This window comes from Lutra lutra, chromosome 16 (assembly GCF_902655055.1).
Source record: "Lutra lutra chromosome 16, mLutLut1.2, whole genome shotgun sequence".
Classification (NCBI taxonomy): Eukaryota; Metazoa; Chordata; class Mammalia; order Carnivora; family Mustelidae; genus Lutra; species Lutra lutra.
This window is the reverse complement of record NC_062293.1, coordinates 41405484-41424957: the sequence shown is the minus strand read 5'-3', so window position 1 is coordinate 41424957 and position 19474 is coordinate 41405484. Positions and strand designations below refer to the sequence as shown.

Below are 19474 nucleotides of genomic sequence, written 5' to 3'. Positions count from 1 at the left end.
TTTATTGAAATTTAACAGTAATTTTTCCATAAGCCTGGTCCTTTAAACACACACACACACACACACACATTAGAGGGTTATTTCTTTTCTCTCTCTCTGAATAGAAATGTTCCCAGATCTAGAAAGAAGTCTTATTTTATTTTAAAATGTTTTAGGAAGGAGCATAAAAGTTTCTTTCTGGACTCTCTCCCAACTCTAGGAATGGCTTGAAATAGATTCTTCCTTGTGTCTCACAAATTAAATACCTCATTTGTGGCCCACCTGCTTCAGTTATGCTTTCTTGCACTTTAATCTAGCCTTGTTTCAGAGCTTCTTTTCCTGACTCTTGGCTCTTAGGTTTGTCTCTAATTCATAAGGTGCCTTACTTTTATACTTTCGGGAAATTCTCCATTTTCTTCTAGTTGTGTCCCAGTGCAGTTTGATGTGGAATGTTAAGATCTGTCCTATGCCCAGCCTTAGTCCTTTTGTGTGTTTTATTGGGCTCATTGCCTGGTTTTAGAGATGAATCCCATCCCTTTTTTCCATTTTCCTTTCCTTTTCCTGTCTCTTCCTTACTACTGCCCATGTTTCTTACACCCCCAGGATTTTATTCTGAAACGAATCTTACTTTTAATTTAGTTAAGTCCGATTCTGATGTGCAAAAGATAAATTTCCCTCTCCTATATATAGAAGACTTTTAATTGTGTAAATATTTAAATTCTCCATTAATAAATGGTCTGTTAAATATACTCTAAAACTGTTCCTTTACATGTCTTTAAAGGCAGACTTTTTATTGTGTTTCCAATACTTCTCTTAAATGCAAAAAACAAAGCCATTAAACTTTCCTTATTAAAATGCAAAGCCTAGTGTCTTCTAGCTTTTTGAAGAGCTTTTGTCCATTATATAATCTGTAAAGTAGCCAAGAGTTCCTCAGAAGCAGGACATCATTTAGATTTGAAACAATTATGGCTTGTGTGTAACATAATGATGTGGCATAACCATTCATGGCGGGGGCAACCACGGTTATACTTCAGTGACAAAATCCTTGGATACCTCCAACATGTCATTTACCATAAAGACTTTACCAGGGTACCCCAGAACAGAAATGGTTAGGTCATTTTGACTCTACTCAATAGATTAAGTTGGTATGACTAGAAAGCCAAATGACACAGTTATGAGCATAGACCTTTTATTTTTTTTCCCAGATGTTTGACAGTGTAAACATACATAAAATACATATTAAAGTTTAGATGCTTTATATCTTGTGCAATAAATTGAAGCCTTAAAAAGAAAACATTTCATTAAAAAGAAGGAAACTCATTAGTTTTACTTAATTAAGACAGTAAAATAGCAGCGAGTACCAAGACATTGTGCACTTCTTTTATTTAAGACAAGTTACTTCATTACATCAGAGTCAGAAATGTAAGACTGGCTTTCTTGAATACTTATATAGCTTGAATCACTGGTTAGATAGGGGCATATTTTCCCAACTGTACATCAGGGAAGAGTTTTTTTGTTAGTTTCAAAAAAAAATGCAGACCCTCAAACAGCCAGCATGACCACAGCATTGAGCATTAAGAGAAATGAAGCATTTACTTTCCAAGCACTTGCCACAGAAGGTAAGCGAGTCTTTACATTTGTGGTTGTCTCTTCCCTCCGTAAGTTAAGGGTTGTGCTTTGTTGAGGCATTTCAGAGAAATTATTTGGCATGCCACTAGTAATGCTTAGGGTCATGGGTGTTGGGGATGATTTTGTTGAGCTAGGGAGGCTTGTGTTTGTAACCATTCCATCTTGGAGATGAATAGTTAGAGTTGCAGCTGCTGCTTCATGTGAACTGATGGTTTCTATGGATGTCTCTTCTGGGTAGGGCACAAAAGCCTTGTCAGTGCTAGCAAAGGTGGTGTCTTTGCTTAGAGTGGCACCAAACGTTGTTTCCTTTGTTCGATATTGTTTGGGTGTTTTGGTCACTTTGGGTTGAGTAACCATACTCAGAGAGTTAATGGTGTCCACTGTCTGCATCCCACTTACAGTGAACAAGCTTGAGGTAAATCCAGGAGGTGTGGGATATATGTTATGTTCCTTCAGAGATGATATTTGGCTAGAACAGGGAGTCCCTATCACATGGGCTTTTGTTTCCATCATCCACTTCAGTAAGTAAGTAATGTTTTGTTTGTGGTCACACAACCACCTGTTATTGTAAAGGGTTATCTCTTGCAACTGAAAGAGTTGGTCAAAAGCTTGATCTGGAATGAATGTGAACTTATTATTGTGCAGGTAAAGATGTGTGAGATTGGTCAGGTTTATTAATGTTCCTGGAAGGATTTGTGTCAAGGAATTGTTAGACAGGTCCACGATATGTAGTTTGGAGGGCATATTGGTTGGAACTGTCCAAAGTTTGTTACTACTGAGGTTGAGAACCTCAAGACTTCTTAGTGTATTTTTAATGAGGACAACCTTTTCCAGCATATTCTTAGAAACATCCAGAAATTTAAGGTTCCACTGATAAGCAGTATCAGATTTGTCAAGCAGTTTAATGTTGTTGTTAGCTGCAGACATGTTCCAGAGGGACCGAGGTAACTGAGCAGGCAGGCTTTCGAGCCTGTTGTTTGAAATGTCCAGGGTCCTCAGATTGGTGTATTGGGTTAACTGGTTATGAAGATCAGTAAAATGGTTATAAGACAGATTTAAATGGATAATATTCTCTTGCAGTCCAGATGGTAATGTAGTCAAGTTTCTGCCTGAACAGTCCACATGCCTGTGCCTCTCTGTGCATATACATTGGAGAGGACAACTGCATAAAATACCAGGTGTGAGAAACAGAAGGATGAACAAGCTGGGAGACATTTTCAGTATCTGATATTCCATCAAAGCCTGGAAACAAACAGATACACCCTTCTTTTAATATGCAAACACAATTAGGCATCTGCATGGGTCAGTTAGCATTAGGCAAAATTTTCAATAAACCTCCTTGTTGTTGAGTCCTTTTATAATTGTTCCAGTGATTAAACTAACAAAGCTCCCCTTCATTTATAGTCCAAATGCTTAATCCTTCAATTGGGGCTATGTGGTAGAGAGGGACTCTCTCCCCCTACTTGCTTCTGCATTTTCACCCTTCTCTTCTCCCTTCTTTTACCATAGTCTTTCTTAATTTATCTTCCTAGAGCCTTTACATTACAAAATGGCATTCTCTGCAAATACAGAGTCAGAATCTTATGCTATTACTATTTTTGATAATATCCTTTCTTACTCACATAGGAAAAAATGGCTGTCGAGTCTGTTTTGTTTTTTTTTTTCTTTTTTTAAATCTCTGCAGTAATGTAATAGTCAATGTGTGTGTAGAGTAAGATTTTATTTAGATATTAAAACGAAACTTTAAAATTCATCTTTGTCTTTTTAGGATAAATATATCCTCGTAAAACATTTTAAGGCACCTGAAAAATTCAGACCAACACCATACCCTTAAACCTCGCATTTTATAGTGATTTTTCCTGTATATTTCAGTGCCGATGCTAAAAAGAAAGCAGTGTGGACATTCACAAAGTGAATGAATATTAAAAAGAAACCCCTCCACTGACACTGCAGTAAATTTCTGGTGCATGCACTTGCTTCTGAATATATATTCAGTCCCCACATTGACTTTTTCTTTTAAAAAAAAGGGGGGAAAAATTCCCAAAGTCAGTCTTTTACTGATCTAAATAACAGCTTACCATAGTGTCGTCTTCAGCAGCAGCATCTCATTTTCTCCGGGAAACTTAAGCTTAAAGGTCGCCTTGTTCTGGAGAGTGGGAACCGCTTCTGGCTGTGGGCTGTGCTTGCCTGCTCAGCTGCATTGTGTTGCTGGGAGCTGAAGCTCTGCAACCACCTGATCAGTACCACAGAGGAGGACTGCAGAGCTGTCATTGGCGCTGACTCGAATCTATTGCAAGAGGTGCACACGCAACAAAATGGACCCCCCCCCCATTTTTTTTTTTTTTTTAATTTACGGCATTGAGCATTCCTATGGATCTCTGATTTGCTATAGGATATAGTGCCTCGTGTACCTTAGACCTGGCCCTTTCTCATTTTTGTGTATCTGTCTGAGCTGATGTTCTACATTCGAACATTGCCTCATGAAGAATTTGTGGTTCTTTTTAAAGCCTCTACTCTTTATTCTTTTTACACATTAAAAAATGTTGAAAATGAATTTGACCTTCCCTGTGATGGTTTTTCTAAGATGTTCACTTAACTATTTTTAACTCCTGCCTTTTCATGTTGTTCTAAAATGGTTCAATTGTCATGTCACTTTTCAGAATAACATAATACAATCTGTTTCATTTTCATGTGCTCCCCCAACATGGTGATTATTACGTATAATCAGCTCTTCGAGTTTATCAATCACTTAAATCTTCATCTTCCTTTTTCGGAAATACTCAAGTACTTCCATATGGTTATTTTGTCTTTATCTTTCTGATACAAAGGATCATTTAACCCAGACTATACAAGCAAGACTACATTTTTAAATGAGCATCATATGCTTTTAATTAAATTTATATGGTCAGATATGTTTTATTTTATGCCTTTTAGGTGAAGGATATTCTTCTCCATGCAACTTGTTTTGTTCAGTCAATAGGTATTTGAATTCTTATCTCCAGAGACATCTTTGATGCTGTAGGAATACCTGTTTATTTGATTTTATGTTTTAAAAATAATGGCATCAACCTTAGGTGATTTCTTCAGAATGTTTCACTTTTTTTTTTTTTTTTTTTTTTTTTTTTAGATTTTTTGAAACTTATTTGACAGACACACAGCAAGAGAGGCAACACAAGCAGGGGGAGTGGGAGAGGGAAAAGCAGGTTCCCCACTGAGCAAGGAGCCCGATGTGGGGTTCGATCCCAGGACCTCGGGATAATGACATGAGCCAAAGGCAGCCACTTAAAGACTGAGCCACCCAGGCGCCTCTCACATTTAGTCTTACTGAGAAAGTGATTTAGAGTTTTTAAATTGCATGTAATAATGTCAAAGGTAAAACTTTTGGTCATGAGTTTTATAAAATGTGACCAGATTTATAGTAATTTCTGCCTCCCTTTTTAGTGGATTGATTCTATAAATAATCTGTTAAAATCAAATCTGGTTTCCAGAATAGCCAGTTTATCTTAGAAAAGAAAGCAGATAAAGTCATGGCATTTTCATTACCAAATTTTTACTATTTAAAAAACGAGCAATTATTAGTACATTCCATGTAAAGAAAATCTCCTTATGCCTTGTTATTAATCCTTTTTTTCTCTAAATTATTATTTATTTGTCATTATTTTGCCCCATATTTTACCCCAAATAGAATTTATTGTATTAAAATTTGAAATTTATTTTCTTAGCAAAGAAACTATACTCTAGGAGTCACCTTTTGTATAAAATTAATGTTCCTCGAAAAGTATCTACATTCTATAAGTCTGCAGTGTTAGAAACTTATTATTGATTAGGTGCTTTATTCCCACTTTACTTGGAGAGTTCAGCCTTGGACTCTTAATGAGATTCTTTCTATGGATTTCAGAAACCAGTCATCAATCTTAGTGCTTAAAAAGAATGTGTTAAAAAATACTACATTCAGCAATATTGTTGTGGAAATAAGGAATGATTGTTTCGACATTTAGATTTCTCATATTTTAACTCCTGTTTTACTATTATACTTCAAGGGATGTGATTGAGGGTTAATTTACCAATGCTTAAATCTCTGTTTTAATTTTAGGAAGTCTCATTACATCAGTGTGGAAGTGTCCATTATACTTACCAGTATTTTTTTTGAAACCAAGAATTTGTTATTTCATTAACTTACAATTCAAATGAATTTGGGAGTACTTTATTGAGATTAGGTGTGCTGTATATAGTAGAAAATTCCAATACAACAACAGTGCCAGTATTTCTCATTTCAGGTTTGGGGACATATCAGTTGCTTCCTCTTATTCAAAGATTATTATAAAATTCTCAAAAAGAGGGGAAATAGGGCGCCTGGGTGGTTCAGTGGGTTAGGCCGCTGCCTTCGGCTCAGGTCATGATCTCAGGGTCCTGGGATCGAGTCCCGCATCGGGCTCTCTGCTCGGCGGGAGGCCTGCTTCCCTCTCTCTCTCTCTCTCTCTGCCTTCCTCTCCGTCTACTTGTGATCTCTGTCAAATAAATAAATAAAATCTTAAAAAAAAAAAAGAGGGGAAATATTTTAATGTATTTGAATTATAACAATTTGTCCTTATGCTTTTAGAAATTCTCATGAAATAGGGGCCCCTGGGTGGCTCAGTGGGTTAAGTGTCTGCCTTTGGCTCAGGTCATGATCCCAGGGTCCTACATAGCGGGGAGCCTGCTTCTCCCTCTCCCCACCCTCAGCTCATGCTCTCTGTCGCTGTCTCTCTCTCCCTCTCTCTCCCTCTCTCAAATAAGTAAATAAAAGCTTTTAAAAAAATTCCCATGAAATAATATAATATTATTTTATTATTACTCAAAAAATAAGAATTTTGTATAGGCTTAAGTGTTCGTTACAGCTTATCTTAGATATTAGGTATTATTTCAGATGCATTGCATTGCATTTAATTTTTTTAATTTTTTATTTTTTCAAATTTTTATTATGTTATGTTAGTCACCATACAATATATCATTAGTTTTTGATGCAGTGTCCCAGATTCATTGTTTACATATAACACCAGTGCTCCATGCAGTTCATGCCCTTCTTAATACCCACCAACAGGCTCACCCACCCACCCCCGCAAAACCCTCAGTTTGTTTCTTAGAGTCCGCAGTCTCTCATGGTTCATCTCCCCCTCCAATTTCCTTCCCTTCACTTTTTCGTTCCTTCTAATGTCACACTGCATTTTAGATAAGCCTGTCAAGTCAGGAATTACAGCTATTCAGGCAACTATTCTAGACTAAGCATTTATATATTATATATAGGAATAAATATATATATTCATTTATATATTCTTTTGTAAAACACACTGTCCTAGGATATATCACCCCGACATTGTGAAAGGTATAACAGGTTGGCAGGTGCCAGGGAACAACTGTCCTGTGGTAATCAACAGTTTGGAAATCTAATCAGTTTGTCTTTTTTTTTTTTTTTTTTTTAATTTTTTATTTTTTTTCAGCATAACAGTATTCATTATTTTTGCACCACACCCAGTGCTCCATGCAATCCGTGCCCTCTACAATACCCACCACCTGGTGCCCCCAACCTCCCACCCCCCACCCCTTCAAAATTCTCAGATCATTTTTCAGAGTCCTTAGTCTCTCATGGTTCACCTCCCCTTCCAATTTCCCTCAACTCCCTTCTCCTCTCCATCTCCCCTTGTCCTCCATGCTATTTGTTATGCTCCACAAATAAGTGAAACCATATGATAATTGACTCTCTCTGCTTGACTTATTTCACTCAGCATAATCTCTTCCAGTCCCGTCCATGTTGCTACAAAACTTGGGGATTCATCCTTTCTTTTTTTTTTTTTTTTTTTTTTTTTACAACTTTATAAACATATATTTTTATCCCCAGGGGTACAGGTCTGCGAATCGCCAGGTTTACACACTTCACAGCACTCACCATAGCACATACCCTCCCCAATATCCATAACCCCACCCCCCTCTCCCAACCCCCTCCCCCCATCAACCCTCAGTTTGTTTTGTGAGATTAAGAGTCACTTATGGTTTGTCTCCCTCCCAATCCCATCTTGTTTCATTTACTCTTCTCCTACCCCCTCAACCCCCCATGTTGCATCTCCTCTCCCTCATATCAGGGAGATCATATGATAGTTGTCTTTCTCCGATTGACTTATTTCGCTAAGCATGATACCCTCTAGTTCCATCCACGTTGTCGCAAATGGCAAGATTTCATTTCTTTTGATGGCTGCATAGTATTCCATTGTGTATATATACCACATCTTCTTTATCCATTCGTCTGTAGATGGACATCTAGGTTCTTTCCATAGTTTGGCTATTGTAGACATTGCTGCTATAAACATTCGGGTGCACGTGCCCCTTCGGATCACTACGTTTGTATCTTTAGGGTAAATACCCAGCAGTGCAAAACCAAAAGACAACTGACAGAATGGGAGAAGATATTTGCAAATGACATATCAGATAAAGGGCTAGTGTCCAAAATCTATAAAGAACTTAGCAAACTCAACACCCAAAGAACAAATAATCCAATCAAGAAATGGGCAGAGGACATGAACAGACATTTCTGCAAAGAAGACCTCCAGATGGCCAACAGACACATGAAAAAGTGCTCCATATCACTCGGCATCAGGGAAATACAAATTAAAACCACCATGAGATATCACCTCACACCAGTCAGAATGGCTAAAATGAACAAGTCAGGAAATGACAGATGCTGGCGAGGATGCGGAGAAAGGGGAATCCTCCTACACTGTTGGTGGGAATGCAAGCTGGTGCAACCACTCTGGAAAACCGCATGGAGGTTCCTCAAAATGTTGAAAATAGAACTACCCTATGACCCTGCAAAGACCACCATATTTCATTATGAGTGAGACTTCCCCTGGGAGTTAGGGTAGGGCAAGGAGGACGACTACATGCTTGTTGGGCAAAGAAGCACTTCTGCAGGCACAGGCTGGCACCCCAACAAGCATAGCCAAGGAACACTTGCCATATGGACACTGCCAAAGATTGGGGCCACCCCTGCTCTGATAACACAGATTCATCACTTATCAGATCATGGAGGAAAGATGAAATTCCGCATAGGAATGGTGGTTTAAGAACTTAAATATAGAGTGTCAGAAAGTATAAGTAAGTTTAGTGAAAGTTGAGAATCATCTGTATTTGATACAGTCTGTTTTTCTTGGAAAAATCATTCAGATTTGGAATGAAGCCATAGAGGTGTGGTTTAATGTATGTGGTTTTGTTTTCCACTGTAAGATTTCTTTTTTGGGGGGTGCTTGAGCCATAGAAAGAAGAAATTCTTTAAAGAGGCTAATTTTTTAAAAATTGTGGTCTCCCAGCAAGATAGGGAAATATCAACAGTTTTTGGTGCATGCTTCTATTCTTTCAAAGTAGATATCCCCAATCCAAATTCCCTTCCATTTGATGGGTTGTTTTTTCTTTTTTAGATTATTTGTCTATTTGACACAGAGAGATCACAAGTAGGGGGGGGGGGGGGGGGAAGGGGGAAGCAGGCTCCCTGCTGAGCAGAGAGCCCGATGATGCAATGCGATGCCAGGCTCAATCCCAGGGGCCTGAGCCAAAGGTAGGAGCTTAATCCACTGAGCCACCCACCCACTGAGCCAAATGGAGTGCCCCCCCATTTGATGTTTTAACAGATTTGCTTTACTGTTTCCAATGAGAGCTAAAAGGAAATTTTTGTGTTCTCAAATATGCATTTTAGTTTCTCATCCCCACAACCCTGGAGTATTTATGTAATACTTGAGGTATTAATTTAAAATTTGGAGTTTTGTTTGAAACTTGGAGCATGTATTTAATTTCTTATTCCTGCCCACAATTTCAAACTTTGAAATGGAAAAACAAAGTTATTTATTCAAGGTAACTTTATACACAGGTTTTCAGGGGAAAAAATATCTATTATGTGATATTAAGTGTATGTAGATTGCTTGTTTCCAAAATGGCTAAGTTATTTACATACATATATAAAACATACTATAATTAAAGTTAGGTACAGTGATTAAATCACTGTTACATAATTTTTTAAAAAATAAGTTCCACTTATGCATGTGGACTTTGAGCAGATTCAGGTAGTTCCTGAAGAAAAATCAAAATTGGCTACCAGTTGCTTCCATCACATGAAGAAAAACAAAAGATGGAGTTCATAAGAAAGATGGAAAAGCAGCTAAAAAGCAAGTTACAATATTTATAACAGTTCTTCAGGTGGGGGCGGCAAGTATTCACTGTGATCCTGATCACAATCAGGAGGAATAGAGAACTCCTGACACTGGATCCCATTGTTGGAATCTTCCTGGTTTTCCATGAAATCTCCTGGTTCCAGGGGCAAGTTAAGTGAGTCAGGTGGAGGTGGAAATGTTTGTTCGAACTCGGGATTATGATTTTTACAGACTTGATTGAGACAGTCCAGAGACGGTGGGAGATTGGAGGAAGCATTTGGAAGAGGAGATAGAACTGTCATTGTGGGTTTGTCACATTGGTTATTCTCCTGTTCTTCCAAATCAAGAAGTGGGGGAGGCGGTGGAAGCAGATCTGCATCATCTGAAGAGGAAACTGCAGTGCCAATCGTTGATCCACCAGGACTCTCCTCTGATGTACCATTTACTTCATCTTTTATTTTTTCCGTTTTGGGGTGGTTGGAATCTTCAGTGTGTTCATTTGATTCAAACAACTTAATTTCCAAGTCCTCTGCTAAGAGTGTGCTTTTGTTTGATTTCCAGGGCATAAATGTAACAATTGATGCACGTTTTGTGGGGACTTCATTTCCTCTAATGTTATCCATATACATGTCGGGGGTTTCACCATCAGCAAATGGAGACCTACCTGCCCAATTCTGATCACTTAAAGCTGGTTTTCTCAAGCATTTCCATAGTACAATTATGATTATAGATACCAACATAGAAGTCAGAATTATGCCAATTAATATGGCAGCTATTGAATTAGCACTGGTTTCACGAGAGATAGTTTTGCTACTGGTAGTTTCTAGGATGAATCCTGGAGTAATCCTCCGTGAGCTTTTGACACTTGTTGGTCGTACAGATGGATTATGAATAGTTGGTAGTGTTGGTTTCCTAGAAGAGGTACGGACAGATGATGGCTGTTGAGTGGAAGTATAGACAAATGATGGCAGTTGTTTGGTAGAAGTGTGGGCAGATGGTGGTAGTTGTCCAGCAGAAGTAAACACGGGTATTGCTGTCTGTTGGGAAGATGTGTTGGCCATTGATACTGGTTGTCCGGTGATGTTATAGGCAAGTGGTTGCCCAGCAGAAGTGTGTGCTGCTGGTTCTTGAGACGAAGCATGGGCAGCTGGTGGTGTTTGTTCATCAGCAGCTTTAGCAGTTGGTACTGGTTGTCCCAGGAAAACATGGTTGAATTGTGTTGGTTGACTCATAGGATTCTCTGTTGTGGTTTGAGAATTAGCTGAGTTAGATAGCCTTGATGATCTAAATAAAGTAGACTGTGGTTGCTTCTCTGTTGTAGTTGCTTCTCTCTCTGAGGAAAATGTATCACTGATGTGTCCACAAAACAAAATTAAGATGAAATATTTGGGATCCATTCCAGAATGTTTCCTCTTTACCAGTGGTTTTATAATGAGAGAAAGACAGACAGATATTATTTGGTGTCTGGCACAAAGTAGGTAGGTACCTAATAAGTATTTATTGTTTCTAATTTAGACTTAATACACTGTGGTGTAAATAAATTCTTTTGAATATGTCCTAACTTAACCTTACAACATTTGGACCTCATAGGCAATAGTCTCTTAATTCTTTCATAAGATCTGTACTTGGCCTTGCTGCCCCCCTCGGTTCGTCATATTACAGTCCTTCATTTTACCATCATACTTGTGATACACACAGGCTGTGGGTGCTGGTTCCATGTGCTGTCTATTCTTTTCTTCCTTACTGCTAGAAGTACACTGATCCTGTTGCTTTGAAGGACACCAGTAATCATCTATTACCTAATCTAAAGTCTTGCTTTTATTCTCTCTTTTTTTCTCTCCCTCTCTTGACCACATTCGATGCTATTGACTATGCCTTTACTACTATCCAAGTAGCTCTTTGTGATAGTCTTCCTTTCATGTTAATCTCACTAGCTCCTGTTTTTCCCTTCTTAAATATGTGTACTTGTTATTCAGTCCTCACTCTTAGCTACTTTTCTCTAATCCTGATTGCATAAATTTTCAGCTCTCACCTATATGCCATAAACCTGTATGCAAACCTGCACATCCAGCCTAAACTCATTAATTCCATTCCATTTACATGACTTCTTGGTGGACATTTCCATGTATATATTCTACTGTCAGCAAATTTAAAATATTTAAAACACAGAACTCATCTTCATGTGGAAACTGGCTCTCTTTATTTTCATACGGTGCTACCTTTGTTTAAATTTTGTATGCAGAGAGTCTATTGTGTTAGTAGTCTCTACAGTATCATCAGTCTAGCACTGTGTCTTTATGTTAGGATCTTATACTCTTTTTTTAAGATTTTATTTTGAGCCACAAGTAGGGGGAGGGACAGAAGAAGAGGGAGAGAATCTCAAGCAGACTATGTGCTGAGCGCAGAGCCGGATGTGGAGGTTGCTCAGGGCTTCATGTCCTGACCCTGAGATCATGACCTAAGGCGATATCAAGAGTCTGACGCTTAGCCAACTGAGCTATCCAAGCACCCCTAGGATCTCATACTCTTAAAGGAGTCAGTTCAACTCAGAATCCTAAGCAGTCTTTGAATCTGGTTGAGTCAGTTGTTGCCAATTGGTAAAGTTGTCCCACTGCTGCTTTCATTCATTTATCGATAAACATTATCTTTGTGTCAGGTCTGTTCTAGGTTTAATAGATACACTTCCCCCCACCCAGAGTTTCTAGTGGTAGAAATAAGTAATAAATAATTATAATAGTTTAATAAGCTTTCTCCTAAAGGTATGCAAGAGATGCACAGAGGAACCGTCGCAGCCTGGGAGGCTTTCAGGGAAGGTTTTTCAGAGAAGTAAAACTTGAGCTGTCTTGAAAGATCTGTAAGAAGGAATGAAGCAAGTAAAGTATTGCAGTCAGGGGAACAGCATATGGACATGGGAAGAGAAGGCTCGTGTGTAAGTTTGGCAGGCAGGGCTTTTTGTGGGATGTGGTAGATGCTAAAACATGAGGAGTAAGTTCCAGTTCTACTTCCAGCATGTGACTCTGCGTCTGCGCGAACTAGTCATTTCATCCCTCCTGTCTCAACTGCCTTCTCTCTAAAGTGAGGAATTACACCAAGACAGTTTCAGCTCTAAGTGTAATATGCTGTTTTGTACATCATTAAACACAATGGTAACTATTTGGCTATTCCTTAACATTAGGTTGGTCATTAACATCAGGGAAAGGAACATCTCAGGGTGTTAGATCCTGGTAAATTGACTAGAAGCTATAGTTTTTCTGGGATTCCTAGTCCAATGTGAGAGAGATTTGATGTTCTGTGTGAAGTACAATAACAGAAGAGGAATGCCCTCAAGTTTTGCAAATAAATAGACTTTTCAGCATATTTGAGTAGTTTTCATTGTTTACTCCTCTACTATTTGGTACAGAGTGTTGGTAAATTACCCTGTTTAAGCAGAGGCCATTTGATTTATTCCCCCCTCAATGGCCTCTTCCTTTTTATTTTCTTTCCAATACTTCAGGCCTAAATTTAAAATTTTTCTCCTTCAAACTTTCCTGCACACTACTGATGAAGTAATCTTCTGAAAAACATTTATAGTCAGCTTACTGCTCCCTGACTTATGGGTTCCCTGCTGCTGTCAAGACAAAAATTCTAAACTGAGTTTTCTTCCTTCTGGCTTGAATTTACCAGTCCTGACTCATGTCTCAAGACTGAAACTTCTCATTCAGCCAAACGTACCTCTTCCCATCTTAAGTACTTTCTAGACACATGCTTTTTTCCCTAAATAGACACTTTAAATTACACTGTTTCTCACCCTCTTAGAGTATGTTCCCCATCCCCAGACTCATCCTCTTTTCTTATCTGAACCGGTCCTTACTGGTCAGACCTCAGCTTAAATTCGCCTTCCTAAATCAGGTTCTCTGTGACTGACCACATCCCAGAGAGTTCAACCATTCCCTGAACCCTCTTAGGTCTTGTTGTCTTTATGGTTCCTTAGATAATTATTCATGATCCTGCCATAGTCAACATCTTTATTCTCTTAAATAATTGTGTTATGTTTTTAATTACTTTTAACTTTGCACATTTTCTTTTTATTATCCCCACCCATTCAAACAAGAACCTTGAAGAAAGCAAAAAAGAAACAAAAATTTTATATAGAACATATTCTGTACTGTACTATCCCCCGTGTTTTAATAAGAACTTTACTTCATTTAACCTTTAAATGATCATGAGGAAGATGAAGGAATCCTTGACTTACAGATAAAGACACAAATTCACATGGATTAAGAGTTTACCTAGGGTGCCTGGGTGGCTCAGTCAGTTAAGCGTCTGCCTTCAGCTCAGGTTATGATCCTGGGTCCTGGGATGGAGCCCTGCATCAGGCTCCCTGCTCAGCGGGGAGGTGCTTCTCCCTCTCCCTCTGCCTGCCACTCTCCCTGAGAGTGCTCTCTTTATCTATCAAATAAATGAAGTCTTAAAAAAGAAAAAAAGAGTTTGCCTAGTGTTCTATCACTTTTATATATATTAAATCACAGGTAAGGAATTTGTACCCAGGACCATCAGATTGACAAGCATGTACTCTTTCTCCTCCCTAAACCACTTTGATTGATTTATATCTTGATTCCTTTATATCTAAGTGCCATATATGTTAGGAGCTCAGGAAACAATCTGTATTGGGTTTATGGTTCCTTTCCATTTCACCTTTTCACTATTAATTAATACTTCTGCCAGCATGTAAGCAGAGAAGATAAATCTAAGTTGTTAAATTATGCTTGTTATCCATTTTGCAAAAGGTTTCACAGGAAAAAAATTGAAACTCTTGGCATAAATGTGGGGATTTGAATCATCTCTATATGGTTATCCATGTGCCATTCTTACTTGCTATTCTTACAGATTTCCACCACCCCCAAAAGTCATTCTTCAGGGTTTCACTTTAGTTTTTAAAAAATGCCATCCAAAGCAACAGAAAATATAGGCCATGAATTGTCTTCAGCCAAAAATGTTTCCTCTTTTATGACTTCACTTAAAATTTAAAAAAACCCACACAGTTCCTCTTTTCAATTCGCTTAAAAAGGCACTAGAGAAGGAAAGACCCTGAACAGGAACATTATTATAAACCGTTTTAATTTGTAAGATCAGTTTTGATAAGTTCATAACCTCTTTTGTCAATAGGAAGGTCATGTGAGATTTTTCTACTTGTCATTTAAGGGTTACAGCAATCTCAAAACCAAATTCCATTTTTTACCTCTTCTGTCTCTTCTTCCCACTCTTCAGTTAGCTGTCTACCCTCCTAGGGTCTGCTACATTAGAATGCTAGAATCTGTATTAGATTTCTACTACAGCAAATCAGAACAGTCCAGAAAAGAAAGAGCAGGATTTAAAAGAGGAATATATAAGGGGCATAATAGTGAAGAAACTGACATTTTTCTAATTCAGAGAAGTGAGGCCAGTGTTATTAGCAGTGCAGAAAGTTATTTAACATATGTATTTTTTAAAATATATAAACCATGTATACCTGGAGTACCAACATTGCTTCTTCAGGGAGAGAAGTGGAAAGAACGAACCATATGGGGGAAGTAGAAAGGAGAAAATGTAAGATAAGATTTAAATGAAAAGGGAGTGCAAAGAAATAAAAAAAATAATACCAAAGAGAAAAATAAAGCAGAATTATAGTAGGCAGCCAATATATGGAAAAGGGGAAGGTCAGTGGACTAGAGAAGGTATTGAAGAGTTAATGAAAAGCTGAAGAAAAAGTGGTAGTTGTGTAATTAGCAAGAAATTAGGGTAGGTGATTAAAGTGGAAAAGTTGGGCAAAATTAGAAGTTGGGGGAGAAGATTGAAGTAGACAGAAGAAAGAACCACAGAGTGCTGCTCTCTGTCACTGACCAGGATTTGTGGACGTAGGGAAGGAGCAAGAAGGAGCTGTTTTCTCACGATGGAGGACTTGACTCACCCATTTTCTCAAACTCACTAGGCTTTCATTTCAGGTTCTCCTGTCTGTTCTGAGTATTCTTAAGATTCTCTCTTTTTATTTCTTTCTGGCACTATTCAGAACATAACTGCTAATTATTCTAAAGAACCCAGACATATTCTATATAGCATTTTTCTAGAAATCCCTTAGTCTGCTGCTCAGGCAAATCCCACACTGTCTACTTTTGTATGGCAGTATTTTGCTCATTATTATAGGTTGGCACTTTGAGGTCAAAATCTGTGATTTTGGTCCTCTGGCTTTTCCCGAATATTTAAAAATGTTTTAAAAGAGGAAGGAAAACATCAACTGTGTTTTAACTAAACATCTTACAGGCAATTACACTGAAGGTAGGAGTCCTCGTGTATCAGACATGTTCTCATAAATATGATGCATAAATATGTAAAGGGTACAGTTAAGATTGATTCTGTGAGGAGGAGTAAAAAGAGATTAACCTTGAACTCTTGATAGGAAGCATTTGGTGACTTTTATCTGTATTAATAGCTACCATTTACTTACTACCCACTCAGTGTTAGGTACTATTCTGTTTTATTTATTTTTTTTTTAAAGATTTTATTTATTTATTTGACAGACAGAGATCACAAGTAGGCAGAGAGGCAGGCAGAGAGAGAGGAGGAAGCAGGCTCCCCGCCGAGCAGAGAGCCCGATTCGGGGCTCGATCCCAGGACCCTGGGATCATGACCTGAGCCGAAGGCAGAGGCTTTAACCCACTGAGCCACCCAGGCACCCCAGTACTATTCTGTTTTAACAAGCAGAGTAGATATGGGATAACTTGCCAGTGTCAGAGTAAGCAATGATCAAGAAATCATGTCAGTCATACACAAGAGCCCTTTCCTTCTGGTATATGTCACTAAACATGCTGCACTGCCTTTCATAGTAAAATCATGAAGCAGGGGGCACCTGGGTGGTTCAGTGGGTTAAAGCCTCTGCCTTCAGCTCAGGTCATGATCTCAAGGTCCTGGGATCGAGTCCCACATTGGGCTCTCTGCTCAGCAGGGAGCTGCTTCCTCCTGTCTCTCTGCCTGCCTCTCTGTCTACTTGTGATCTCTCTGTCAAATAAATAAATAAAATCTTAAAAAAAAAAATCATGAAGCAGGAATGCTAAAGCATAAATGAAGGAAGGAGATGTGAGCTCTCTGGGAGCAGATACGTAAATAACTTTGGGAGGCAGTCTTGAGTTAAGGGGTAGGGAAAAAAAGACTACCAGAAAACCAGGTTATGCCTCTGATTCTATGAAATTAGTTATGAGAATTTTAAATGGTTAACCTATAAGCTATCATATATGAAATGACTTTTTAAGATCGGTCATTTAAAGGCATCAGATTTATATTTAACAAATTTAACTTACTCAGAATTCATAATTTCCTTCTCAGTAGAGTTATATAGGAATTAGTTGAAAAACACAGGTACCGTTACACTCTAAATTTTGAACTGGCCCTTTAAAAATATAGAGAGACAAGTCTTATCTAAAAAAGAGATAAAGATCTTTATTTTCTAACTTAAGAAAAAATCCAAAGTGGACTTCTATAAGGGAAAGTCATAAATATTTATGAAATGTTGAAATAGAATATCACCCAGTATAAATTTATATTCTGTGATATTGTAAGTCTACGTAAACTAAACTCTTGGCAGTTTTTACTTGGAGGGTATTTACTTTGTAACTGCCCAGTTTACTCACAGAGTAGGCATGTTGTATGCAGATTAGAAATTTTCTATTATCTATCCTGTGAGTGTTTTTTCCCATATCTATTTTATACTATTTACCAATAGCTCAGATAACAATGTATTGCTTGAATATGTAGGTGATATGAATATATGTACACATTTTATCCTAACAGTTTTGTCTTAGCTTTAAAAATGAGACCTATTTTCCTATAACTATTATTACTAAAATATAAAATGCTGTTTGTATAAAAAAATGATAATTGAGTACCTTATCTAATCTCCTTTGGTTTCTTTTTTAATTTAAGTGAAGGTGACCATTTTTACCATAGAAACTAAAGGGGATTAAAAAAATAACTTGAATCTATGGATTATGTTATATATGGGACAACTTTATGGAAAGCAAGTTAGAGTTTTTAACAGTTGGTATTTGGGGATTATAAATTCAGTCATGTCCCATGGACTCTAGTTTTACTTGTCACCTTTAGCTTTCTCCGCCAGGGTTATAGTTTATTGTTTATAACTACAGAACTAAGGCTGACTAACCATTGTGATTGAACAAACTTAAAAGGGCTGTATCATACAAACCTTGCTGAAAATTTTTCTTCAAGGCAAGCTCAACATTGCATATTTTTAAATTCCATGCAACCAAACTCCAAAACCTGCTCTAGACATCTTTAGACTAGCAGAATTTAAGTTTAAAACACTAACAACATCTTAGTTTTAAAAATAAATTTTATATAAAATAAAGATCAAACCAGATTGCCTGTGTGAAAATTTTCTTACCTCAGCTGTTAACTTCTTTTTGCAGAATGCTGAGTTCTTGTTCTATCTGGACATTTTGGTGATTTGGCTAAGAAAGCAAAAGGGGTGGTTCAGTTCAGATGAAAAATGGTCCTGTAGCAAACTGAAATGCTTTCTGTAGAAAAAAAGGAAGTTTATCGATAGTGGGTTCCGGAAGTGCAATAAGCCGCAAAATGACTAAGTAATGGACTACTTAAACAGAACTTCTTTTGAAACACAGTTTGCAACTTTATGATTTGAATGCTTTTAATTAAGGTTGGTAAGTGAACATTTGAGACTCTCTAGTAATGTGATTATGTAATTTACATACTTAGAATAGTACTTTAGAGGGCAACTTACATATTCTAAGGCAAAAACGGCCAGTTGGGTTATCACCCAAAGTGAGATTTCTTTTCATAAGAAGCAAATGATGTGTTCTGTTTACTCGATCACCTTGGGCAAGTTGCTGTGCTTCTGAGTCCTCATTTCCTCCTCTGGAGGAATATTTCTCTTATTGAGTTATTGTGAAGATTAAGTAAGATAACATGTATAAATGCCTCACACACGGCAGGAAGCCAGTAAATGTTAACATTATTTCCTCGTACATAATTTAGACAAAGCCCAGGTAAAAGTATAATTAAACTTTTCTGACTGAGTACTTTACTAAATGATTTTGGAGTTCCAGTGCACAACTCTTTGATTACCCACAGAGTAGGTACTTCCCAGTGGAAGGTAAAATAAATTGGGAATCATGATTTAAATGCATCAACTAAGCAAAGTACATTGAACAGAGAATGAGTTAGTCTGAAGAAAAATTTCTTTGCGCAAGTCTCCTTCTAGCCTCTTTCCTGCTCTGAGAAATGGAGGTCATATTTCCTAATTTATAAATTTGTTGTGGGTTTAAATAAATGTGAAGTGCCTAGCATAGTGCCCTTTAGAGTAGATACGGTAAGTATTAAGCCTTGCCCTGCTTTTCGTGATCACTGCAGAGGATCATGGACTGTTGAGGCCTAGTTCTTAACATCAAGGTCCTTATACCTTGGTACAAAAAAAATATAATCAAAGCACTGTGAACTTTTGATTTACTACTGTAAAATCCCTGAATTGAGTATGTGAATCATAACACCCGGGGTAGAAAACAAAAGTGTTCTTTTTTCAAAAATAACTTTTAAAATTTGAACTCAAAATTTATCTTAATCTGTTAAGATATAAAGGGACCACTTGTGTTTGTTCATGAACTGTCATTGGATAGCATCATTCTGAGGGTGTTAATTATTAGTGATGAATT

The 19474-nt window shown here is 37.6% G+C and overlaps 3 protein-coding genes across 9 annotated transcripts in view; 1 reads left to right on the top strand and 2 right to left on the bottom strand.

The window, feature by feature from the left end:
• The window catches only part of NF1 (neurofibromin 1), a 265097-nt gene that overhangs the window by 193663 nt on the left and 51960 nt on the right, over positions 1-19474 (top strand). The gene's annotated exons all lie outside the window — the stretch shown is intronic.
• OMG (oligodendrocyte myelin glycoprotein) lies at positions 972-3957 on the bottom strand. Its single transcript, XM_047705873.1, has 2 exons — positions 3687-3957; positions 972-2850 (listed from the first exon to the last, which is right to left on the bottom strand). The coding sequence occupies exons 1-2, from the start codon at positions 3687-3689 to the stop codon at positions 1522-1524; spliced, it is 1332 nt and encodes a 443-aa protein (XP_047561829.1). The 5' UTR covers positions 3690-3957; the 3' UTR covers positions 972-1521.
• Positions 9456-18342, bottom strand: EVI2B (ecotropic viral integration site 2B). The gene is made up of 2 exons (XM_047705872.1): positions 18190-18342; positions 9456-11191 (listed from the first exon to the last, which is right to left on the bottom strand). The coding sequence occupies exon 2, from the start codon at positions 11174-11176 to the stop codon at positions 9809-9811; it is 1368 nt and encodes a 455-aa protein (XP_047561828.1). The 5' UTR covers positions 11177-11191; positions 18190-18342; the 3' UTR covers positions 9456-9808.